This window comes from Mixophyes fleayi, chromosome 4, assembly GCF_038048845.1.
Source record: "Mixophyes fleayi isolate aMixFle1 chromosome 4, aMixFle1.hap1, whole genome shotgun sequence".
NCBI lineage: Eukaryota > Metazoa > Chordata > Amphibia > Anura > Limnodynastidae > Mixophyes > Mixophyes fleayi.
The window spans coordinates 243,817,083-243,844,527 of NC_134405.1; the positions used below are offsets into that span (position 1 = coordinate 243,817,083).

General features: G+C 38.7%; 1 protein-coding gene across 5 annotated transcripts in view; it reads right to left on the reverse strand.

The window, feature by feature from the left end:
• USP15 (ubiquitin specific peptidase 15) overlaps nucleotides 1-27,445 on the reverse strand; it is a 97,803-nt gene that overhangs the window by 9,018 nt on the left and 61,340 nt on the right. For all 5 annotated transcript variants that reach the window (XM_075209596.1, XM_075209594.1, XM_075209595.1 and 2 more), the window contains 10 exons: nucleotides 23,595-23,753; nucleotides 23,143-23,367; nucleotides 21,550-21,633; nucleotides 21,365-21,459; nucleotides 14,909-15,100; nucleotides 14,318-14,433; nucleotides 7,884-8,159; nucleotides 5,424-5,494; nucleotides 4,375-4,490; nucleotides 2,456-2,605 (listed from right to left, as the gene is read on the reverse strand). In XM_075209596.1, coding sequence (XP_075065697.1) covers nucleotides 2,456-2,605; nucleotides 4,375-4,490; nucleotides 5,424-5,494; nucleotides 7,884-8,159; nucleotides 14,318-14,433; nucleotides 14,909-15,100; nucleotides 21,365-21,459; nucleotides 21,550-21,633; nucleotides 23,143-23,367; nucleotides 23,595-23,753 — 1,484 coding nt within the window. The remainder of the gene's footprint in view (nucleotides 1-2,455; nucleotides 2,606-4,374; nucleotides 4,491-5,423; nucleotides 5,495-7,883; nucleotides 8,160-14,317; nucleotides 14,434-14,908; nucleotides 15,101-21,364; nucleotides 21,460-21,549; nucleotides 21,634-23,142; nucleotides 23,368-23,594; nucleotides 23,754-27,445) is intronic.

Genomic DNA, 27,445 nt, shown 5'->3' on the forward strand with positions numbered 1-27,445 from the left:
ACATTTCATGCTGGATGTGACAGATTTTAACATTTCCATCTTGAATCAACTCACTCGAATCTGGATGTTCAGAGCCTTGAGGTTCAAACTAGGCCAAAAGGTTCTGTCTTGGCTTCTGAACCAAGAGGAGGTTTAAATAGAAACCTATTCAATTCTAGTCTGCTGGCACAGGGATGACCACCTCTGTTGTAATGAATGTCTAAATAGCTTCCTGTAGAGTCCTACGTCTTACTAAGTCTCAAGGAACAAACGTCTGAGTTGAGATCTATCATGATCTATGAGGACTCTTACTCAGGAATCTGAAGTGGATCTGAACCACTGATTCCTGTAGAGAAACAGGCAGGTTCCCACCAAAGGCACATTTGGGTAGGCAGACTGCCTGTCGTGGTGACAGACCTTGGAAGTCGTCTGTTTAGCTGCCCAAGCCTGCATTGCCCTATGTCAGGCTTGGCTAACCTGTGGCACTCTAGGTGTTGTGAAACTACAAGTCCCAGCATACCCTTCCAGCAACAAGCTGCTATATATTGTCAAAGCATCCTGGGGCTTGTAGTTTCACAACACCTGGAGTGCCACAGGTTAGCCAAGCCTGTCCTATGTTGTCTTCCACGAGGGTCATAGGTCTGGTCACTTGCTTTACCTGCAGTGTGAAAAGACTGAAACTTGGGACCCTGCACCTTATATATATTGACTGTCGGGAAATTACTTCTTCCCCATCCTTCTCCTGGGTAATGATCTTATCCAGTTCCACATCAAATAAGACATTTCCTGAGAAAAAGCAGCTAGCAGACCACTTAAGTCGAATTCTAGATCCAACGAGCCAAGCATCGAGAGCAATGTTCCCCAATATTTGGACGCCTCTCAAACGCATTCAACTAAAGTTGGTAAATCAGATCTGGATCTACCAGATTGCAAAGTATCTAAAAATCTGTCCTTACCAGGTTGAATGACCCCTAGCTGAGAGAACTCAGATAAACTGACTCACTTAGATTTTAGCAGAAGAGACAAAAGAGATTTTCTTCACCTATCCCACAGGGATATATGACAAGCTGTGAGTGCTCAGATATAGACTGGGCCAAAGATTTAGCTCAGGCTGATTTTAAGAGATCAGTGCACCCCCCTGCAGGTGTGCAGTGAAGTTGGCTATCAGCCTCACATAAAACAGTGTCAGATAAACCCTGGGATAATGTTGAGCTACATGTTGAACACTTAAGATGTAGTAGATGTCTCACCTCCACATTTAACCCCAGAATTAACCCTTGAGCAAACATAAGAGATTACCATGAGACAAAGCTACATTTGCTATAATCAAACAGAAAATTAATCCTGCAAAGACAGACACAACCTAAGCTAAAGAGTGGAGGCAGAACCCACAGAAAACTTATCTCACTCTAATACTTCCCTCAGGAGAGATACAGAGGAGAAGAAAGAGCTGCATATGCCCGAGTCTGACTATGTTTGGCTGGTTTTTCTCTGTGAGAAAAGGCTGCAAATGAGGAGGAGCTAAGCTGCCTGGGGTTTAGTCTAATAAACCTGAGGTAATTTTGCATTACATTTTGAACACTTATAAAATGTAACAGACAGCTCTCCTTTAGATTTAACTCTGGAATTACTCCCTTTATCAAACATAAGAGATTAAGATTAGACAACATGACAGCTGCAGTAAACGGACAGACAGGAAAGTGAATCCAGCAAAGACAGACACAACCACAGCAAGAGATTGGAGACAGACCTCATACAGAAAAACTCTCACTCCAATACTTCCCTCAGGAGATAGACACCTGCAGCTCAAACTCTTCCTTTATGTATGACAGTTTAGATAGGCTTCCCTGTGTTAAGATAGGCTGTTAAGGAGGAGGAACTAGGCTGTCTAGGGTTTAGCAACTCTCCCCAAGAGCTCAGCACTAAGCATGGGCACCATCCAGAGGCCAAGTTGTGCCTAGTGATGGGCTGCTATGTATGGACTGAAACGCCTCCTTAACGCTGCACTTCTCCGCATGCCCTGGATATCGGGGGCTAACCATGACTAGACTCTACTTTCCCAGTCACAAGAAAGGGGACTAAAAATCTGAAGCTGTACCTCTATTGCATGGTCCGGTACCTGATGGCGTGTTAGCAGTGTGGGGTCTCCTGGTCACTACCTGACAGGGTCCAGGAGCTCGCCCCGAGGCAGTCCCTCACAGGAACTGGGGCAGCACTCCTGGGGCATTCTGATTCCAGAAAAGCACTATACTCCTGTGGTCATTAGAAAAAAATGGAGTTCTCTGCAGGGAGATGAAATTGAAGGGGGGAGGAGTTTCAGACTTGAAGAAAATTATAAGTGCCTGGACCCTCTGTACCACATTATCAGTGTCCACCACAGGATATAAGAGAGATTTGAGTTTATACATCCTCCAACTCCAAACAGGCATATGTTGTCCCTTTACTGTGAGAACATGTTCATTTTAATTTTACTTACCTTACAGGAAAATCAACTAATGTATCCAACTTATCCCTCATATATCTACTGTATGAGAAGCGTTTCAAGTGCACCACTAAAACTGGAGGCAATGACCAGAGATCTAATTTTTTGGTTGCTTGCTGATGTTCTTTGCAATTCGGACAATACCTAAGAGAAAATATATTTTTATTAATTCAAATCACCAGCAACATTTATTATTAGTAACACATCAGCAAGTTATGTTGAAGATACTTCAATATGCTCATTAAAAAATAGTTCATGGAATTGACACTACTTATCAGGTGCTTTTTCCTACTTATTTGCACCTTTCTTGCACACAGTGCTATTACTTTGTTTTAAAAGAATTCACTCATTTTATGGGTCAGGGATCCCAAAAAGTAATTATTTTAATAATAAGGAAATAAAAGGTAAAAGTGAAAGTAATTCGCATATGCCTGCTGTAAATAGAATCCCATATAGCTAAAGATAGGGGTGGATTTCCTTATGGAAGGGCTGTTAAAATCATCTATGACAAGACCCAGTCCACCTGACTTGCTCCACTGTATCTTACAAATCATATTAGTCTTTATCGGCACATTGTTTATTCCGGATTATGAAGATTTTGAGGTATCTACACTCCATGATCATTTATTATAAAGAAAGTCCACAGTCAAAAGGTCATCTTGGACAATTACTATGTATTTCCTGCTAATATTTTCTTAATTTGTTAGATGCACTCTCTAACAAAGTGTATTTAATAATATCTATAGTAAAGGTAAAATTATTTTTTTCTTCTGAGGACAGATATGTATGTGTTTTCTGAATACATTCCCATTACGATCGTCACGTCACCTGCAGACATATACTGTTTAAAATCAACTGTGGTGGAGATGGACATGTATTTAAAATAGACAGGCCCCTCCTCAGAAGAACTGCAACTATTAAAATATGTGTTATACATTCCTTTAAAAGGTTTATATAAATAAATAAATAAATGATGGTCAGAACTGAATAAACATGAGAGAGGACTGACCTTACAAAGTTTGTACGATTTCTAAACATCAATAAAGAACACGATTATAACATACGTCTATTGATATAGAAAATATCAAGGACATTAAAAAAACACAAAGTATAGTATGTGCACCAACACTTAGCTAGAACTTCAGTCATTGACTCCCCATTTTACTGTGGTACTAGTGTGGCCGATTTCTCTTTAGAATAATGGGACAGTGAATGGTGGTAAAGAAAAAGACGGATAGCATTGCTAGAGTAAAGAAGTGGTGAAGGCAAAAATCTACATGAGTTTTGATACATTTTCTGTAAGGCACTGAAAGACATGCAGTTATTTAATGCCTTTGCAATGCACTTTGAACACATTTCATGCAGTCAATCCACACTGTATGAACATCTGTTTAATAGAAGAATTGTAATATTTGCTATGCAAAAAAAAACCGTGTAATCGCAGAATGACTGGATGAGTGTCCACTTTGGCAACATAAGTGATGGACGAGACTATACATATAGGTGGCTTGCATTCAATAAGATCACATGGCTGACAACTGCACACCAATAAAAAATAAGCCCGCGCTCGGTATATCTCACATTATATATGGTACCAGCTGCGTGGCAATAAAAATGCCCATATATGTATACAAAACAAAATGACTTAGGGATGCAGGCTTAAGTCTTTTGATCAAAATATGAACTAATACCTCATGTTTTCATTTTGCTAGACACACACAGATATGCAGTTTAAAGGATAAGCGCTGACAACTTGTCTTTTTGTTTTGTAACCGCACACCAATGCCAATTAGATTATGCAGAATGCAGATAAAAATGTAACTGAAAATTGTCTAAACTGATTACTCGGTCTAATCTAAACCTTCTACAGGTAACCTTTAATGATTGATCAAATTTGATCTGGTTAAACTTACCATGGATCTTCAGCACCTAGCTTTTCCTTTGTTGTAAAAAGTTCAATACAATCTTTTAATTTCATGAAGGTCTTTTTCTGGGGCGTGAAATCAACACTTTCATGTTTTTCAAAATCCTGAAATATTTGAAGAAATAGTATTTAGCTAAGATGGATGCAATAATATTCTATTAATCTGTAATGTTATGAATGCCAGTTAAATTCACTGTAAATATAAACAACAAGATGGGCACACTGGTAAGGATTGATGCTTCACAGCGCTAGGGCCATGGGTTTGATTCCAACCTGGCCACTATCTGTGTGGAGCTTGTATGTTTTCCCTGCGTTTGCTTGGATTCCCTCCAGGTGCTTTGGTATCTTCCCACAGTTCAAAAAGAAACTTGTAGGCTAACCAACCCTTGACAAAAAAAAACTAGTTTGTGTGTGTATTCATGTGGCAGTGAACTTAAGACGGTTACTGATGTGAACAACTAAATATTTTCTGTAAAGCACTATAGGCACTACATAAATAAAGGATAATAAATTAAATTGTGGTAAAATAGACTACAGAGTAGATAAAACATCAGTACCTATATAATTAAATTTTTATTTGTTCTAGCTACATTGAAATAAGTACTTTTCATTTCTACACATCTTCATTCAACTCTAAACTGACTGCTAGACTTGTCAGATACTTATTTATCATATCACTATACCTACCAATGCTTAATAATTAAAAACCAACTGAACTTCACAATTCAATGTTTAATTCCCCACAAAATTGTATTGTATTGTATAGTACATTATTTAAAAAAATCCTTCATTAGCAAAAAAAAGCCTAATTATGCAGGAAACACATTTCTCCTGGCTAATTTGACAGTAATTAAAAACTAATGCATGTCCAATCCCTTTAGATCAATATTCTTGAAAGAAACATTAGTCTAAATTGTTGCTAGGTCAGATGAAAAAAATGTTTCAAGATTCAGAATATCCATTCAGAACACTCAGTATCAGGTTATAGTAGAGTATATAGTATTGTATAGTTTACAGTATAGTAGCACAATTACGTACCTCTGCTGCATTTTCATCAAAGAATTTTTTCTTCATTTTGGCATCCCAATCCAAAGCAAGGTAGGAGCTTTCTAACACATAACATAACAAATTAATGACTGTTTTGTATTAACAATTAAGCACATTTTTAAATTTACAGCCGACAGCATTGCTGAATAAACAAAGATGTAAATGAATGTTACACCAAAACTAAATAACGAAGAAGACAATAAACTAAAGTAAAGTTTATGTAATAAACTGTTAATGAATGCAATATTCTGCACAGTAGGAGGAAATTAGTCTTTATAGAAATATTACTTGCATAAGACAGGCAAAATTATTCCCTAAACATGTGATGGTATGATTAAAAACAGAAATGTATTCTATAGAAAGATATGGCCAACAATATTATAAATGTATATATATATATATATGTATATATATATATATATATATATATATATATATATATATATATATATATATATATATATATATATATATATCTAATATATAAAAAAGAAAATTTGTCCTGTCTGTCTTTCTATACAAATCCACATTTTTCAAGCGAAGATCATGAAATTTTGCATACGAGTGTATTAAAACATGACGGATGCAACTAAAAAAAATTAAAATTGAAATTCATTACGGGGTGGGGGTGGCAAGGGGGGTAACACCTAAAAATCATCGAAAACGACCATAACTCTGGAATGTCTGGAACAATTTACACCAAACCTGGTACACATATGACTTACAGTCTGACAACAAATATTGTGGGTGCAAGACACCCCTAGCACTCCTAAGGGTGGAGGTGGCGATGGGGGTAACACCTAAAAATCATCGAAAACCACCATAACTCTGGAATGTCTGGAACAATGTCTTGGAAGAAGTTCCAAAAAAAAGGGGAAATATATTTTTTCTGGATGCACCCGGAAGAACAGGTAAGACGTTTCTCATCAAGTTGTTACTTGCTAAAATTCGAGTACATTCCAAGATAGCTATTGCTGTGGCCTCTTCTGGAATTGCTGCAACTTTGCTCCCTGGTGGAAGAATGGCACATTCAGCTTTCAAGTTACCGCTTAATCTGGCCCAAAGTGAAACTCCCGTCTGCAATATCACTAAACGAACAGAAAAAGCTCAGATTCTGCAGGAATGTCAGGTCATTGTATGGGATGAATGCACCATGTCACACAAAAAGGCTTAACAGGCCCTCAATCAAACACCTCAATTTTTAAGAGGCAATGATTTACTAATGGGTGGAGTCACTGTTGTATTGGCTAGAGATTTTCGACAAACATTGCCGGTCATTCCAAAAGGAACAATGGCGGATGAAATTAATGCATGCCTTAAATCATCACATCTTTGGAGGCATGTTCGCACTTTGCGACTAACCACAAATATGAGAGTTTCTCTGCATGGCAACACAATGGACGGTCAGTTTGCTGATCATTTGTTAAATATTGGGAATGGTTTAATGCCGCTTCATCCAGTAACTAAAATAATTGTGTAAACAACATCAACTTAAAGATTCAAGAAGAGTTGCCTGGAGAAGCCATATTATACAAATCAATAGATACCGTTGTTGAAGAAAATGAGGCTGTGCACTATCCTACTGAATTTTTAAACTCTTTAGAACCTCCCGGAATGCCACCGCATAACCTGGTACTGAAGATTGGATCACCCATTATGCTTCTCAGAAATTTAAATCCTCCAAGACTTTGTAACTGTACAAGATTAGTAGTCCAAAAGCTCCATTCTCATGTCATTGAAGCAACTATTTTGACAGGTTGTGCAAAAGGTGACAATGCTTTCATTCCACGCATACTCTCATTCCATCTGATATGCCATTTCAATTTAAGCGTCTACAATTTCCAGTTCGTTTAGCTTTTGCCATGTCTATCAATAAGGCCCAAGGACAATCTTTACATGTAGCTGGAGTCAACTTGGAATCACCTTGCTTTTCTCATGGACAATTTTACGTTGTGTGCTCAAGAGTTGGATCACCAAGAAATTTGTATGTATTTGCCCCAAATAAAGAAACGAGAAATATAGTTTATCAAGCTGTTTTGAAGTAATTGTTTATCGGTTCGTTCCATCATATACAGTTCAACATTTTCACTTTTCACCTTCTACTGGTCCAATTTTAACATGATATTTACATGTATGTTTAATATTTAGATTGATTTTTGTAAATAAACATTCTTTAAATCCCGGGCAACGCCGGGTATTCTGCTAGTGTATATATATATATATATATATATATATATATATATATATATATATATATATATATATATATATATATATATATATATATATATCATTCTAGCACCCAACAGAAATTCCAATGTTTTAAAGACAATTTGCCCTATGTGGAACCTGAAGACATTAAAAGCTTGTAAGTATTTATAAAAGCATCCATAACAAACTTATTTTTAAAGTCTGTAATATAGACTTTGTAACATAAAACAACAGACTTACCGTCAAGCCTGAGTTGTCTATCATCAAATCTAATGTACCGAGTATCGTCTTTGATATAACTGATGTCTGCATTACCCAAATTAGTAAACTGGAATGTAAACAAGCGTTTTTTCTGCCCTGTGAGTGATTGTCCTTTGCAGGTTTCTTCAGTGCACAATCCATTTTCTGAGTCGTTATCTCCTCCAACAGAGTCTTCTGACTGACTGTTCTCATTCTCTGAAGGCAGCTCCTGATCCTGGCTAGACTCATCATCTGGTTCATCAGTTTCCATTTCACCTTAAAAAACAGTCATTGTTTTATCACAATGTCTCTAATAATGCTACATTAGAAGCATCACTATACTATCATAGACAGAAAGATCATTTTAAAAGGAGAAGTCCTTGTTGGCTTATTTTCAGTGTTAAATGAAAGTAGACCTAATAGGGCTATTTTGTAAATTTAACCCTTATCCTATGTATGATCATTTCCTAGATACACACTTTAATACAGTTAATCTGGCACACACCTGAAGTGTGTAAATGTTTAGTCTCCAGGTACATACATTAATTTCCTATGGTCAGCCCCCACCAGCATGTCTCCAGACAACACAGAACTTGAACTTTTCATATACACGTCTCCCTCCATGATGGAGACATGGCAGTAAAGATAAGATTTATATATGCTCTGTATGTATGATCATTTTGTAGTGTAACTGGTAAATGATCATACATAAAAGAGGTATTATATTTGCAAGACTTTTGCACATTCACCCTCTAAAAATAAATAACTCAGCTTTTAAAGTGAGAGAAAAATAAGAAAAACATTACAGGAGAGAGACTCACAGAGAAAAGAGGATTTTTACTCACCGTAAAATTAGTTTCTCTTACTACACTGGGGGACACTGCGTTACCTTGGGATATAGTAGGTGGGTCTGGAGTTAGGCACTTATAAACTTGTTTGTTTCCCTGACTCATCCCCCACTATGCCCCTCCTCTGTAGCTGACTTCAGTTTTGTATAACCAAGCCAGGAAGAGAGAAGAAGCAATCTAGAAAGCAACACCAAAGATAGCACTACATTCAGAGCAAGGGAGGGCACGCAGTGTCCCCCAGTGTAGTAAGAGAAACTGATTTTACGGTGAGTAAAAATCCTCTTTTCTCTGTCCTACCACTGGGGGACACTGCGTTACCTTGGGGAGCTACCAAAGCTGTGTCCAAGGGCGGAAATGCTCTGGAACGGCTGTGCGCAATGTTTTGTGTTCAAAACCCTGCATTTGTGAATGCAAAGGCATGCAACAAAGAAACAATATGCAGCAGAAACAGATGCTGCCACTCTGTACAACTGCGCCATTGAATGACGCTTTTGTGGCGTGCAAAAAGCTGCAACCCTCCTGGAAAGTGCACTGTAAAAGTCACTGGAACCTGCAGAGGGGTACAGACAGAATGTTGGTCATGATGCAGTGGCAAGAGACCACCTAGACCCTGTCCCCCCTACGCTCTTTAGCGTTAGAGAGGCTAAATGGGCATTAAATTCCTAACAGGAACTGTGCGAACAAGAGCACAAACTATCTCCCGTCGGAGAAACGTTACACAAAAAGAAGAGGCACAAGATTGATGGACTACAATCTCTGTGTCAGTGGAATGCAGGCACTAATTGTCATAACCAATTATGTCTTGAACCGCCACTAAGATTCTGGTAAAGGAAATGAGGAAGAGCCATACACACTCTCGCCCCAGATCCCCCACGAGATGTGACATCCAAGAGAACAGCCTGCATTGAGCTAACAACTCAATCCACTCAATGATATACAAAAAACCACCATATACACTGATGCAACAGCTTAAGTCACTCAGTGATATCTAAGGGAGCACTGATACAGTGCTTAAACCATTCAGAGATAAACAAGGGAGCACTCATTTCATGAGCAAACAGCTTAACTAACTCAGCGATATCTGAGGGAGCACTCATATAGAGAGCTAACAACGTAAGCCCGACATATATACCAGGAAGCACTCAAACCATGAGCTAACGGCTTAACTAATTCAGAGAGTCACCGGAGGCCAAAGCAAGCCTCCTGATGACGAGAACTAGACTCCCTGGAAATCTACAACCAACCAAAGGTGGGCTGAGCATAAAGAAACCACTTAAGCAAAACAACCTTCCGCTGAGCTAGACAGAGAGCCACGGAAGCTGCACGCTGAAAGAAGAAGGGCGTAGACCCCATAGAAGCCAGCTGGTAAAGAAAACTCTTTAAAAGATTCCTGAGTGGGACGTGTGAAATTTCAGAAATTTACACCAAATATAATTTCTAGCCCAAAGAAAACAGCTGAGGAAGAATCTCTACCGCTGAATTGAAGGTAGCAACCATCTCCCTGCAAGGATTCTCTGTCCGAAAAGGTTAGCCATCCGATGCCACAACGTCAAACCAGATGATGAAAACAAAAAGAGCAGAACTACGAGATGAGGCCGCTCTGAAAACGGGAAAAGAGGGACGACAACACAAGTCCTCTAAAACAGTAGAACACTGCTCTGCGAGACATACGGCGGACCACCAGACTAGCTGGGATGCGCCCCCTCCTAGAAACTCTTGAACTCCCACGAGTAAATAGGAGCTGTGAATCACCTCCTAAGTTCTAGGGAGACCCGACTTGGCTATGGACAAATCCACCTGAGGGTCATTAGATTGAGAGCCGATAGAGAAAACAGGTTAACATGTGAAAAGAACCTGGGCTCCCTCTTAGAGAGCCCTATGACCTAACCAGGAGAGCACAAAGGTATTACCCTGAGGTGACCCACTCTACCTGTTAAAGGATTGATTGCTAAGGCATTAGGCCCTCAATAACAATAATAATAATAAGTTGGTCTAGCTTGGCCCATAGGATGGCACAAGGAACACCCCTCCGACCATACACAGGTCGACCCCTATCCTGCATTAGGATATGGGAATTGCATAAGTGCTACAAATATGCAACAGCACTGCATTCTGAGACCGAATCTCTACAGGTTTTCTGACCCTCTGTCCAAGAAGAACAACTGACTCACTAATAAAAACAATGTGACTAAGCACCACCCGAAAGGTAAATTAGTGAATTAAGGCAAAGGGGTGCTATGCACGTCCAAAGCCATGAAATCAGCCTTCCTTGATAAGAATCTCCCTGTTGAGACATGGGAGATGTTACAAACAAGGAGAACCAAAGATACCAGTAGAAACTTGGTATCCTATTTTGCAAAACAGAAACTCCTGTAACCGAAAGGAAATTCTGCCAGGAGCAATTTAGAACTGTGTAGAAAAGAAATGAGCGTGTTCTTTGGTAGGAAGCTATTGAAAACCTCGAACTAGAAGATAAGGCATAAGCCAACGCTTCTAGCGTGGTAGAACAAGCGAAAAGCTGGGTAGGCTCAAAGTGATCACCTGTGAACCCAATAATGCAGTCCTGCTTCTTGCTGAGAGGCTGCAAGTATAATGTTCTGGCTGAAAACGTCTAGCTGTAAGCTAAGCGTTGGGTGTAATAAATAACTTCCACCTTCGGGGAATGTCCACAAATCAAAGGATGTTTACCTGATTTCCACAGCACATAAACTATAACCACCCCTGTAAGGCTAAGCCTGACTCGGAATGTGGCACCCTGACCTCAGATCAACAGAGAGGATCAGCGGATGGAACACGTAAACATCATGGCCTGGTGTCGCTGACATAAAACAAAGAAAGCACACCTACCGCCAGAAGCCTTTGGATACTCATTTTATAATAGAGCAAATTGAGAGTTCCGATATTGGAACGTAGTCCTGTGAGCATGTGGCTAACTATAGGTATCATAGCTGAATAGCTGTATGCCTACCAGCTATGATGCTGCTGGGTGAATACAAACCACCCCATTAACCCTTAATGTGAATAAAGGCTAGAGCACTTCTTCTGTTTGAAAGCCACTAGATAAAATCCTTTACCAGCCCCTGCTCCCGCCGGGGACAGCAGAATAAGCGAACTGAAAAGCCACAGGATTGTCACCAACAGGGATTACTTCCCTTGTATTGACTCTGGAGAGTTAGAGAAGGTGAAAACCTAGCCAGCCTATTACTGTTTACCTGGTCTTTGAGAGAAGACAGACACCGAGTTTAAGATATGAGGATAAACATTTTCCCAACTAGGGTGTCACTAAAACTTAGGTTGAAAACCAAGTATAGACTGTTTGTTTTGCAAATGCGAAAACTGTGTACAGTTTAAGCTGGGATTATCCACCTCGTGAGTGTAATCAGCAAGAATATTCCTCTTGATAGTAAAAACAAGATGGAAATAGACATCCTCTGGTGAGGGATAAACTACATCTTTATTTTGACTGTAGCAACAGTCAAAGATAAAATCCTCTCCATCTGTGAAAGATGGTGAACAACAGCATCTTTGTCCGGATGGTTTTATACCTGAACAGCGTAATGTCGCTTCTGTGTTAGCGGACAGATATAAGCTGTGTGGGAGCTTAACCAGCACAGTGTAAACATGTGTAGAAGCATGAAAAAGGGTATACTCATGTACCATTTCAAACTTTAAAATCACCTTAATGTGTTCGGCCACCAGACGTGACAGTGATTTAGACCAGACCTGTTTCTGCAAAACAGCTGACACCGAAATGGGAGCACCCTATTTGTAGACCTTAGCCTCGCAGTCTGTGCCGAGGCATTCGGGCTAGGCTGTGGAAAAGATAATTCAAAAATTACATTTCGCACATATATAATGTCACTCCTATTTTCCAGTTGATCCGTCAGAAAACATAAGGAAACGGTAGGCAAAGTAACAGGAAATAATATTGTCTAACAATATACTTTGAAGACACATATTCACATAAATATATAACAATTTCAGAGAGTGCCAACCAGCGAGTAATCTACTCCCGGAGGAGTCACCTATTGTAGGCTGCTATAACAGCAATAAAAAAAACACAGATCAAATCTGTTCTATATTTTAAACAGGTAATATATATATGTGCTATTATGGAAATAGAAACCACAACACCATGTAATCAAAACTGTGTATATATCAGATGAGCCACAGCTCCTGATGTACACATATATATATACATATTGCAATACAGACCAACCAGCCTACCACGGGATAACACTGTATATTAATTTTGTGCGATATAAATAATGTAGAGCATATAAAACAGCGTGTTTATTACCCCCTAGGTAATTCCTGAGACATACCGCATATCTGGAAAACTGTATAAAAGTTACCCAGCCACAATGCTTGTGGAACTGAGGCTATACATAACAAAAGGGATTTTATATATATATAGAACTCCCTTTACCAGAGTTATGGAAACCATATGGAATATCATACAGCTATGTATTCCCATATCAATGTATATCTGCCTTAAAAGAAAAATATGTCACAGGAGGATAGGAAACTACCAATATTGTCAAATAGGTAATCCTATAATATATACAGCAGTCACAGGATCCTGAAATAAAAGTCCTGACTGTGTGGCAAGTAGGCTGACAATCGTTGACAAATATGATTAAAAACGATCCAACATTACCAGGTGAAGAGAGGCAGTCAGGAACAGCATGCACTAATGTGTGTGCGCTCCGGATCCAAGATGGCCGCCGTTCACGCCATTAGGGAGAGAGAGGGGGGGAGGTGCACTCCCCTCTCCTAACATGTCCGCCCCTGCTCATCGCCGCTCAGCCCATATACAGAATATGGCTGCAGCCGGGGGAAAGTGAGAACCGCCGCGCTGCCGTGCCCAGGGTGCGTGCGGTCTCACTGACAGTTTCATCGCCTCCACAGAGCGCGATGCCTGTCCTTCTCCCCCACTGCTCGTTGTCTCGGGGTAGAGGAGGGGGGAGGAGGCTGCCGGCAAGTCTGCGGGCGGAGAGGAGAGGTGGAGACACCTTTACTCCTGCCCGCATATCTGATTGTGGCCGCGGCCGTGTATAAGGCCAAATATATAATAAAAAATGGCCCAAATGAAAAGTTTGCCTTTAAAGGCATAATTAAAACAAATTAAACATGGCCCCTTTGCTCGTTCTCTCTAGGGGATGACTGCCGGCAGAGGTGCGAGGGAAGCGTGCTGAAGAGCTGCTTACCTGCGCTGGAACTCAGAGTGAATTAATCCCCGGGACTATTCACTCCTCTGGGTCTTTTCAGTCCAGCGCTACACCTGAAAAGGAAAGAAAAATAAAAACAGGAAAACCTAATGCTAAACTAAGTATAGGCAGGAGCCTATACAGAAGTGACCTTTCTCCAGAAGGCACTTACAACAACTAAAGTCAGCTACAGAGGAGGGGCATAGTGGGGGATGAGTCAGGGAAACAAACAAGTTTATAAGTGCCTAACTCCAGACCCACCTACTATACCCCAAGGTAACGCAGTGTCCCCCAGTGGTAGGACAAAGAAATATACAAGATAAAAGACACACACACCATGTTATACTTTTCACAATGGTACCATACAAAAACTTACTTGGAGAACCCTCTTCATGGATACCATTAGGGCCATTTCCATTAATGGTAAGTTCTTTATTGCAGGGCAGAGGGCCATCAATTTCTTCACTTTCAGTTGCGATTTTTACATATCGGCTGTAAGAAGCAAAAAATAAAGTTGAAGGTAAAAGACACGCAGCACACCATTTAAAGTAGTGGTAGCTTGGCATTTTAGTCACTGGTTAGTATAAATGTTTAGGAACCCGGCTATGTAGTGCACTTTATTTAACTAACTTTACTCAACAGAAAGCATCAATCACCAGAATTCTGGTATTAAAATGATGTCTGTTTATTTTGTTATACATTAAGGACGCTTTCTCAATATTTTTTTAGAGTAACAGGAACATACTGCCTTACAAGTCTGTAAGATTTTCCAAATTGCTCTGATACGCAGTTAATAATTTGCAGATCGTTCAACTGTCATGGATGAAAAAGACTACACGTAGATAAGGCTTGAAAAAATATAGCAAAATAAAAAAAAGACGAGGTAGGTAAAAGCAAACACATTTCAACGATATATGCGGTTACAAAACAATTAACATGTTAAGTTAGCCAGTCTTGGATTACATACCACATTCTTGCTAAAAGAAGGTTATACAGCTTATCTTCAGTGATGTTTCTAGGCACAGTCATAAGAAAAGGTTGACCAAATAATGTTGAACCATGGTGATGACTATAACTAGTATGGCGGAATTTCTCACGTAAATAAATAGGAATTATGACCTGCTCTGTATCTTCTGTTCTGTTGATTGAGGTTTCAAATCTAAAGTAAAAATTTCTGGATTACAATCAAGAACAAAAATATGCAGTCCAGTTCACATGATGTATATTGCATTTTAGTGACTATAGTAGTGGGTATAAAACAGAGAATAAATAACAAAGAAGCATTTTTTTATACAGATTCACCTACGGTCCTAGGTTGTACAGTTCACCTGGGTAGATAGCCTAACTATGGCAATACTGGCTAACTGCAAACATTAAAAATGAAGCTATGTTTAACTTATCCACCAATTGAATAGGGATTGAAAATAAAAATCTCTACCATTATTGCATGATTTTAACAAAACTATTCTATTACTGGTGGTCGATTTCCTTCCACAATAGGGATGGAGACTTCCTGTGTAGAAAATGAAAAAAACAGGACAATCTATTTATTTTTTTACCCAGAAGCACTGTTTAATCCAGACATAGCTTGACTATCAATAAAAACATGCAAACCTGACAGCAATACATATATATGCAGAAAAACCAAAGGCAACAAATCACTGACACATCTCCCCTTTTGAAATATTTAATTTAGTTTAGCTGTTGCTTCTGCAAAATGGAATACTTATTACATTTAATTTCAATTCCTTGAAAGATTTCATGGCATCCGTAACATATGGGTTAACTCCTCAGTCAGCGGAGTAGACACAGGAAAAATAAACTGTTATATAAGGTGACTCCCTCTTCCCTTTGAGAATCTTCAGAAGCTGTTCTAAAAAAACCCAAAAAAAACAAAAAAACAGACAACACAGATGTGAAATATCCATCTGCCATGGAGTCTGTCTTTCAAGGGATTAAAATGAACAGTAATAACTATTCCTTTTCAAGACTCCTGGCAGCCGTGACATATGGGATATACCCAAGCAATGTACGGGTTGGGTACGTATCCTCGGGGGTGACAAAACCGACATGCTTTTTTCCTACAAAAAAAAATCCCAAATGTGACAAAAAAGACTAGAAAATAAAGAGACTTACCTGAAAACCGAAGTCCACATCTCCGATCGAAGAGCCATATTGACAGGCAGTGATTCCGAACACACCTCCCTTTCACGTCAGCGCGACTTAGATGAAGGTTCATTTAAAGCGGCAATGTGTGGACCCCACAGGTTAAGTGTTTAAACACTTAGCCTGCAGGGTCCACACATTTTTTTGCAGACGTGTCAGCGTCGGTGGCATGATTACCACCACAATATATGACATGGGAAATTTGCCATAATAAATATTTATGGAGCCAGCATTGCAACAAAAAAGATTTACTGAATCATTGTTTAAAGGATTTTCCTTCCAAACTAAGCTTCATTAGAAGATGTTACATCCAGAATACAATGTCAGGAAAACATGTGAAGTGATGACCACCCTACTGCCTTATATAAATTGTATGCTGAGGTCTGAACTTTCTATGCCCTGGAGGTCACTACCACCCTTTAGAGTGTGATCTTATTATCTGAGGCACATTACTCTTGTAAGCCTACACAATGATCTCCTTGAGAAGGTATGTTTTAATGGAGCATATCCTTAATGGGGTCCTGTAGGCAAAATAAAAAGTTGATCTGCCTTTGGAGTTCATTCGTTTTGGAAAGTTAAATAGAAATTACCCTGACAAGATCCAAGGTATGTAGATCTCTATTTTAAAACCACTCTGTCCATATGTTTAGAAAAGGTTGTTTTGTTTTTTTTACACCATAAAGCATGTAATTCTCCCACTCAATGGGCAGATGTAATTGCTACCAAAGATACCATTTTAAATTTCAGCCACTTAAGAGATACTTTCTGCTGGAATGGATCAGATGATGGATCATCTTGTACTTTCTTAAAATCCCAAAGGGTCTAATAGCTTGAAAAATAAATAGAAAATAAGTTCATATAATTCCAATTTTGAGTCGGGAAAAACACTAAGTGCCAACACATGAACTTTCAAGGCAGTTAAAGCAAGACGCTTGTCTAATACATCTTAGAATTTGTGGAAAGATTGCAGAAGTTGGATCAAATATTTTAGATTTGCACCACAGAATGAACGTTTCCCAAGTCCAATAATAAATAGTGGAAGAATTTTGGGTTGGGATGTATTATTGGTCCCTGATGTGATGACCAGCAGGTAGAGGTCGAGGTTGTTCCAAAAGTATTCTGCAGGCTACTGCAAACCAAGCTGCTTCTGCAGTTTCTTTCTTGATTTTCCATAGAGTTTGGGCAATCAGAGGAAAAGTAGGGAAGACATACGCCAGTTGAAATGTCCATGCAATTAATAGGGCATTTATTCAATTTGTTCTGGTATAATTGAGACGAGAACATAACTGCGTTATATTTGTGTTTGACTATCTCGCCATCAGTTGTATTTGAGGGAGCCCAAATTTCTGTACTATCAGTTGAAAACCCTTTGTGCAAGCAAATTTCCTTTATGAACCTGGCATCTACTGAGATAGTCTGCTCGCTAGATGTAGTGCAAACAATTTAATCAAAATTTCTTCCTATCCGTTGATATGTTTGTCATTATGTTCTTGCTTCTTGTTCCACCTGGTGGTTTACAAAAGTAACTACCCTTGAGTTGTCATAAAAAAAATTGGAGATGCTTGGGCCTTGAGAGGTTGAAAGTACTGGATTGCATGCCTTACTGCCCTCATTTCTAGAATATTAGCCTGCAGACTTTTTACGTTCTGGAGCCACAGTCTGTGGTGAGCACAGTCCATTCTGGTTGTGAGAGGGACACTAACTCTAAGTTATGTATTTTGCCCACCACCCAAAGGATTTTAATGCTGTATTTGTCAGCATGATGTGTTGATCTAGAGAAGTTGTATTGTGATACCACCGACTATGAGCAGTTGCATATGCAATCTTGGCCAAGGATGAAAACATTCCTAACAGGCACAGACAGTTCCATACTGGCACCTTTTTCTGAAGTTCAATTTGTTATACTAGATGTTGAATTTTAGGGAGTTTTTCTTCTGATATGCACACTATGTCTTTCACTGTGTCTATCTGTACTCCTAACAATTGTAGCTGTTGACATAGCACATGGTTACTTTTTGCTGTGTTGATGATTCAACCGTGTTTTTGCAAAAACATTATGACTTAGATAGTTCTGTGCTTTGCGACTTCTTATGAATTTCCAGTTACCAGAATGTTGTCCATACCATCATTACTTGTTTTCCGAGAGCTACCATTAGTACCACTACCACCTTGGTGAAGGTATGGATAGTCCTAATGGGAAACATGTGAATTCGAAATGTTGAGCCAGAAAAAAAAAAAATTGAGGAACTTATGTTGTTGAAGAATAATAGATCTGCAAGATGTGCATCACCACATTCCTATTGGTGTACAAAAGTCTGCCTTCTCTATAGCTTGGAGTATTGATTGTACAGACCCCACGTGGAAATTTCTTGCATAAATGAATTAAGCAAGTTCATATCTAGGATTGTTCAGAAATATCTTGATGCTTTCTTTACCAGAAAAAGAAGCCCTGCTGCTCTGTTTTACAGTGCCTTTAATTTCACTACAGAAAAAGGTGTATTTCACAAATATATTCTTTCTAGGTATAGAATGGAACTCAAATCTTGTACTTTCAGCAAATGATATTGAGAACCCAGAGATCCTGAGTGGTGAGTATCCAAGTCTCTACATACTTAGAAATTAAGCCACCCACAGAATTCCATGGAGGTATCTTTAGGGATGAATCACAGCGGTACGAGGTCTTTCGTCCTGCTTTATGAATTGCTTCATGCTTCTCTGAATTGCTGGTGAGAAGATGATGAAGGAAAAAGTATCGTTCTCTGATCTTGTAGAAAACAACGTGATTTACCACCAGTAATTTTCTGAATCATTGAGTCCAGTTTTTCACCAAACAAAAAATCTCCAAGAAATGGAAGTGTGATTAAATGATTCTTCAACTGTGAGCTTGCCACAACCGATGCCATACTTTCCTGGAGACTCTTCTAGAAGTATGGCTCTAGCAGTAAAGTAATTGAATACAGTGAAGCTTCACAAAGGAAAATCTATTCCTTTTTGCATAGTTTCCGTGCATTTAAGTAAATATTTCCCATTTATGTTTTCGTGCATCTGCTCTGGAGACTGAAGCCATAGTTTGCGCTCATTCTTTTATGCATATTTATCTTTAATAACTCTTTGTGAAAAGAACACTTTCCTTGACGATTCTCAAATAGGAAATCTTGTAAAGAGGCTGAAACTGGGGTACCTTCTGATCCCATAGCTTTGTTAATGTTTTAACAAACCCAGGAATTCACCTACACCTGAGATATTTAAATGCAAACTGCATTTCATATTCCCTTGTTTATAACACAAGCCTTAGTGGTAAAATTATCTTGCAACAGGCATGCAATTAACACCTTAATTTGTTTGTGATATTGAGCCATGTTTTCCTTGTGCTGAAGTATACAATCCACACAAAGTCCCTTCATAATCCTCATTTAAATGAATATCACACGCTGCACACACGATTAGATTTACTTGTATTTTTTCCTTTAGCGGGCTCTGAAAAAGCACTAAGAAAGGGTTACTAACTAATCTAAACTATTTAAACGGTGTATAACAGCACCTCTAAAATAGGCTTACCTCGAATGGGTGCTTTGTGGTGGGGGGTTCAGGTTTTATAATGTAAAGTTTCTTAAAGAAATGTAGATTGAAATGGAGAATCTCATGGCTTTATTGGCAATCAGCAAACCGAAAGTGGCGTCATATATGCACCAGTGACCTTCCAGCGTGCATTTTTTAAGATCACATTACTGAATTTTGTGCTCTCTTATGTCAGGACACCTGGGTTGGAACCGAAGTTCTCTAGATATCCACAGCCCTCTAGGTTCACAGATCCCACAGGTAAGGAGGCAAGAAAGAGATAAGAACCTCTTTATTTACCAAATGTGTAGACACAGATTAAATGCAACAGGAGAAACGTATTCCTACAGCAAATATAACCAAGTGTCAGTCAGTTCACCAGTGTCAGCAAAAAAGTCCCCAATTGGTTACCTCTCAGCTCAGAATCCTAACAGGCACAAATTCCCAGTAACACAGTCCACAATTGAACAATTCAAGAAGGCCATTGAGACAGGGGTTCTGATCCGGTCTGTGGGTCTGTATGACTTGCTGAACCCAGCTGCTTGGCCAACTCTCCACCAGCTTGGTGGGAACTCTGGGCATCAGTCTTCCTACCGATGAAGGTTCACTTATTCCCCAGAAACTGTGAGCATCTCCCTGTGGAGTGATGACAAAACAGTCCCAGAGGTTCAGCACCCAATCTGTCTGAGCAGGTCCCTGGTTCAAACGATCCTCTCTGGAGACTTTCAGTCAGGTGCTATGTGCTTCAGAGTTTCTGAAAAGGAGGAACAAATCTCCTCATGAGAAACACTTTATTTGCTACTTAAAAGTAGCAAAGACAGCTTCCCCAGCCACCTCTGCTAATACTTGCACTCCCAGAGGTGCGTCGCAGGGGCCATCTGGACTCACCAGGAACATGTAAGCCTTTGTGTAGAATATTATTTTATTATTTTGTTCTATCTAACCTACACACATACTTGCCTTACTCAGCTGAGAGACTGGAAATAGACACCAAAGTGTTATTTTTTTCTGAGCTGACTAAGGAGTAACCCATATGTTACAACTGCCATGAAGTCTTGAAAGGTCAGTGTTGGTAGTGACAAAACTGAAACTATCCAACAGCCTTTTTGCTGATGTTTTAGATTTCTCGTCTCCTCTTTCAGGTCTGATGTACTGATCATTATGAATAAATTAGAAAATGCCACATATTATATCCTGAGACTTCTAACATTTAAATACTTTATTAAGGTTTGGTCATGGTTCTTAATTCATGCATAATTTAGCTTGTATTTTATTTATTTTTGCATTTTATGTTACTGTGTATACTTCACTCTTTCTACCACCTGTAAGGAAAGATTTAATTTTTACTTTAAATACAATAACATGTTCTAACACAGATATGGATATCTGTAACATGCACAGCCCATGTTAGAGCATGTTAACACATGGTTTAACGATACAGGAGTTGTGCGAGAGATTTCCTAAACCACTCACTTTTTTATTTTGAAGGTATCGTGATCAGCAGGCAGAGACAGCATTAACTTCTAGTTCATTTTAAGAAACTTATCTAAAATAAATTATTTCATACTTTTTCATAGCTTTGTTATGACAACAATGATATAGGACTTTATTTTTTTATTTTTAAATTAGCTCAAGATCCAGTATCATTTAGCTTCACAAGCCAAAAATGTTTAAACATTTAGTGCGCTACAAAACTTACACATAAATGTCATCACGGTCCATAATGCTACTCAAGTTTTCATCCATAGCGAATATTCTGTGAAATCTATGGTTGTAAATATCTGTGACTACCATCTAAACATAAGGTGAAAAAAATTAATTACATAATTAGATTATGAAAGGGTATAAAGACCAAGAAAAGGCATGTACCAACACAATACATACCTTTTCTGGAGCAATATCAGACAGTGAAGAAAGAGCTGTGCAAAGGTCCATAATGTTTCCAATTTTTGGAACAATTACTTTGTACTGGAAAATAAACATACAAATTCATCGGATCAGGGTGTTCTGTAATGAATAAAAATCTGAAAATTGTATGAACTACATTTTTCTGGGCTATGACATTGTTTATTTCAACCTATAGATCATTCATTCATTGCTTGTTTATATTTTCTATCTGTATTTATTGCAGCACTGTGTAAATATATTTACCTTGTTGAATCTATTCAGGGGGATATTCACCTTTTTGGGGGAGGGATGTTTTTTTTTTACATCACTTTTTAATGTTTTATTTATTGCTATGCTATACAAAAGTTTATCATCAGTGTTGGACTCAATATTACTAGTGGGTGTTGTTTGGAGCATTAGTTACTTTAAGTTTACTTCCTTCTATTTACTTATGTTTAAGTAATGATATTTCCCTTGCACTTTACTCTGGGGTATGCTAATGATCTTCACAACAAAGTGTGATATACTAAGTACTCTTACTTTAGGTTTGTCATTTTATAGGTTAGCATGTGCAGATCACAAATATTTAATATTATGGGACCTATAAATACAACATATACTAAACGTCTAACATATCTACTTATCTATTATTCCAACTCTCCATCCCACATTCAGAGGCAGGGCCACCATCAGGGGGGTACAGGGTGTACAGCCGTATGGGGCCCGACAGCAGAGGAGGGCCCATCCAGCCCTAGGCCCAAACAAATTTATTAGGGGCGGGGGCATTTGCAGTGAATTAAGGGAGGTAGCGGGAACCATTTCTAGGCAGCAGCTGCGCTTGAGATGTGAGAGGTGGTGTGGGGAGTCCTCTATATGTAATTAATGATGCGGCAGCGGGCCCCCTTGTAGGCAGCACGTCTGCCTCCCCTCCCATGATGTTGGGGCCCACAGTTGCCGTTATTTGCTACAGTAGAAGCACCCCCAGACAGAGATTAATTAAGAACATCACAGTGCTGTCAATAGAGAGGAGCCAAAAGGAGACAGCAAGATGACGCAGAGAGGTAAGTAAACTACTGCAGGGGTTAGATGAAACACGGGATGGGGGAGTGACTGTAGAGAATGGGGGGAGGCAAATGTTGGGTAGAGAATAATTTAAAAATGAAGGTGGGGTGAGAGAATGAAGGAGGGGGCCCCTGCCTGTTACATTTGTACTGGACCCCTCAATTTCTGGTGGCAGCCCTGTTTAGAAGGAATATCTTGATGTCGTAAGTGCTGGGTGTATGAATATTAACAAACCACCAAGCGCTTGCATCAGAATCTCATGCATACAATTACTAGTAATTGAATAGTACGAGTCACATTCTGCTGTGAGACCAGCAAAATTTCAGAGAAAAATAAGAGACAATGGATCATATGTAATGCAGATCTACATAGTATAAAGAATTTGTTATTTGAAATAAATTAGTCAACTAAACAGGACAAGCACTGGGAACATCTCTCAATAACAGGATTGCAATGTATTTACTCGGTTAACAGAGAAAAATAAACACTAAGCTATTATGTGTGTATCATCTACTGCTCACATCTTACCTGCATAGGTTTAGAAAGAGGATCCATTCTAACAAGATACACTTCCAATGTGCGCTCTTTTTTCATTGGTAGTGGAAGTGTTAAATAACAAAAAGGATCAAATGTCACAGAAATTTTAGCACATTCAGGACACACTAAGGTGGACTTAAATAACCCATGAAATATATCAACAATAATTGAATCATTTCTTTTTATATGGTTTTCCCAGGCTTCTTCAGCAACCACCTGAAATGTGAAAACACAATATTTAACATTTTATAAAGACAAAAATGTTAGAATACACCTTAAGTTTAGGACGAAAACCAGACAACTAAAATGCATAATGTAACCCTCTTGTCTTAAACAGACATCATAACTGTTTTCAGATTAAACGTAAATGCTTATTTCTTGTAGAACTCCTGCAAAGCATTGTCAATATTAATAAGAGGTAGAATCCATGTATGACGAAATACCTTGTCTGGCCTCCCATCTGCATCCTTGAGCTGGATGTAAGGTTTCTTTCGGATTCGATTTAAATCTTCATGTAGGCCATCTAATAAAAAAGCAAGTAGTTCTTGGCAATCCTGCTGCTGATAACCAGAAAATTGAGGTGCAAAACGGCCTACCTGAGTCTGCAAAATAAACATTTGAAAATTACTTTTGGTTTACAAGATATCCAATCTTAGCAGAGATCAACTAAGGATACAGAGAATGTTGCACATAGGATTGCAGAAAGTATGCCTCTTAAGTGAATTACTGTCAACTGACATAAAAGCTCAAAGAGTAAGTGCAACAAGGGGATGAAACATGTAAATTTAAAAAAAAACAAAACACAATTTATGAAAAAGACATTAATGAATAAGAAACTTTGAATTAATGCAAGGTCCAGAGAAACACTCGCATGTGCCAACACACTATTCACCATTAATAATAGTTTGTAGTATCAGATGGAGACTTATTTTTTTAGTATTTTCTACACGTAAGGGCCTTGAGATAAAAGTTATGGTTTAACATTTATTATTTTTTAAGATTTAAACAGAGTATCAGTATCCACAGCGACCTGTCCCGTTTTGGCCATTTTGTCTTACATCATCTGACCCTTCATTAGTTGTATATGAATGCTCAATTAAAAACAACAGTTTCACAAGACCGCTTAAAGTTAACATTCTCTGTTAATCCTTTCACAATGCAGCGAATCTATGCATAAAATAAAAATATATTTCATGCTGTAATAAGAATTTTCTAATGTTACCACATATAGAACAACATGTCTGCTGTAAGGCATAGCTTACTAGTAGCAGAGGCATGTGCTGCTTTACAGAAAAAAAAACACACTCTTAAGGCTATTGAATTAAATTTTAAATGTCAAAACATCTCCTAAAAGCACTCTTATGTTCACCAATTCAGGTTTATAATGGACATCAGGTAGGTGGCAATTTAACTTTAAGGGTTTTGGGCGTGGTGTTATAAACAGAAACAATTAATTGAATTAAATTTTCTCAGATTTATGTTTTTATATTGATACTTTTTGATTCCCTTAAAAAAAAAACACTCAAAAATTACTGCACTCATACCAGGTAGTGTCATAATAATTAGAATTGTGATGATAATAATTGAATGAAATTAAGACTGAGATTGTCAAGGAATGATGGTTAACCTAAAGAAGGCACATATACATAAAGTGCAAGTATGATAAAATATAAATAATTTAATAATGAAAAGAATATGGAATAAAACTCTAAAAAAAGAGGACTAAAATACACAATATCAAAAATGCATATAGTGCAACCTAGCTGATTGCACTGGATACCTGATACAATAAGTACAATAATACCACCATTAGTAATAATAATAAAGTTCAAATGGTGAACATAAATTAGAGCAACGCCAAATAAATATAGTGCAACCGTACTAATTGCACTGATAATACTGGGCCAGATGATAAAACCAAACACTTTTAAATGTACTATAAAAGTCCCTACAAAATGTCTCTGAAAACAAAGAAACCGTAAGTCAAGGTACCAGTTGATAAAGGAATGAAGGAGTCTATGGAAAAATAAATTATATCCAGGTATGTAGAGGTATGAGATCCAATAAAACCGTATGCAGTCTGTGGTGCCTTGACGTTAAGGGATCTGAGCTCAAACTAATCCCATATAACAAACTGTAATTAATCCAGTGTGGATAAAAATGCCAAATGGTAAATACTTGCTGTATGTTGAAAATAGCTGGGCACCCAGGGTATGAGAAGTGTAAAACTACGGAGCTGATGGTTAACGCGTGCGTTCCACAGTGGAACGCACTTGCTGTGTGCCGCTTCCTGCATTGATGATGTCAGTTCAGGTGGAGTGTCCCAAGTAAATGAAATTGGCAGTAAAATGTCATAAAATCCTTAATTCTGTAGTGTTTCCCTGTATGGGTTGACACATATTCTGTGATTGGATTCGTGTGTCTAAATTTTAATGATGTGCAATTTTTACAAGACCCACAGTAGTAGAAACCTGGTTTCTTCCCGTTGGTTGATTCCCTTAATGCACTTCCTCATACCGTAATTACACAAACATATTGTTGTGTGCTAAGTTTAGTCTTTCCTACTGTACTGTATCAATAATCTCTTGCACATATTTTACACAAAAAAGGTGTTTTATTTATTTATTTAAGCAGGATCTCTCATATTTCCAGCACCAATATATCAGTGTGAAATCTAAAAGTAACATACAGGATAGTTACTTGTTAGCAAATTTTAAATCTAACACAGCTGTACAGCCTGAATCAGGTCTTCTCTTCACTTTTTTTGCTTGCAATCAAATAGGGAAATTTTTAATGATGTAACAAAATAATGTCAATGATTCCATTATAATGTGGAAGCACTTGGCAATTTTGCATTAGCTGAACACGGTTTGATTTGAATGCTGTACACAGCTAAGTGAATAATTTCAGCTTCCCTCACAAGTAGTAACAAACTGACAGGGCAGATACATGGACCTTAAGGAAAGCTAGTTTCAAGCCATTGTCAAGACCATTCTGTTAAATAGAACAAATAAATGAATGACTTCTTCGGAAAGACCCCTAGCCCTAAGGATCATAGCTTTAACAACCATATGGGTGAAGCCAACCGATCTAATTCTTGGTGAAAAAAGGGGCCTTAACAGAGAAGATTGTTTCTTAGAGGGAGCCTCCATGACGGCAATGTCGCCATATTTAGAATATTCGGGTAACAAGATCTTCATTACCAATGTGGTGCTACTAGGATTACTGGAACACATTTTATCTTGTTTTTTTCCAGTTCCCCAAGTAGCGGGGGATGACATATCAGCCAATAGTTTCATGGGAATGTCATGGCATCCACCAGAAACACCTTCGGGTCCCAGGTTCTCATGCAGTACGGTCCACTTTGTGGCTTGGCCGAAAGGCTATCATATCCACCTCCGGCTGACCCAATTTCTCCACAAGCTGATGGAAAACCTTAGGGGAGAAAGATCGTCCCCCAAGAAATCTGCCCCCAAATTGTGCACTCCCAGGATGAATACTGTGGACATTGCTGTAACATATTGTTCCATACAGAGGATAACCTGGTGGTCTCCTTCATCGCTAGGGAGCTCTAACTGTCCAATTGGTGATTTATGTATATCACAGTTGTGGCACTGTCCGGCTGAATAAAAACTGCCCTGTCCTTCAAGATAGAGAGTGTTTAACACTCTTGGTCAAACTCAGAGTTTGACCAAGATTACGAGGAGCGTTGCATTCCCCGGCGACTAAGTCCCTGTAGCCGAAGATTTAGAATCAGAGCTCCCCATCCCCATAGTCTGGCACTTGTGGTCACTATTGTCCAATCACAGATGGAGAAATGATTGCCATTGAGATGAGATTTTCCTCAACTCAGCCAGCCAGCTGATGAATTTTTCTGACAGTCTGAAAAATGTGACTGGATTGGATCACCTGGTTAGAATCTCGTTTTGAAAAACCTACGAGTGGGAGAGTGTGAACTGCACTGTTTCGTAAGTTGACACCATTTCCCCATGACCTTCATGCAAAGGAGAACTGATACCCACTTGAGAGTCAAAGATATCTCACCAGCTTTTGAACTACAATGATCTTCTTTATTGGTAAAAATACCTTTTGATACTTTGTGAACTGAAAGTGGAAATCTGCGATGGCAAGTATCTGGGGTCTATGATTCTTTCCCCCCAGATCAAAATGGGAAGACATGCATCTTTTGTATCCATTGTGGCCTCTTGGTCTTGTCTCTCGTGAGAGGTACAAATGGGTGGAGGCCGCAAGAGGATCACTATGCAACCTACTTTCATTATAACTCTTACACATG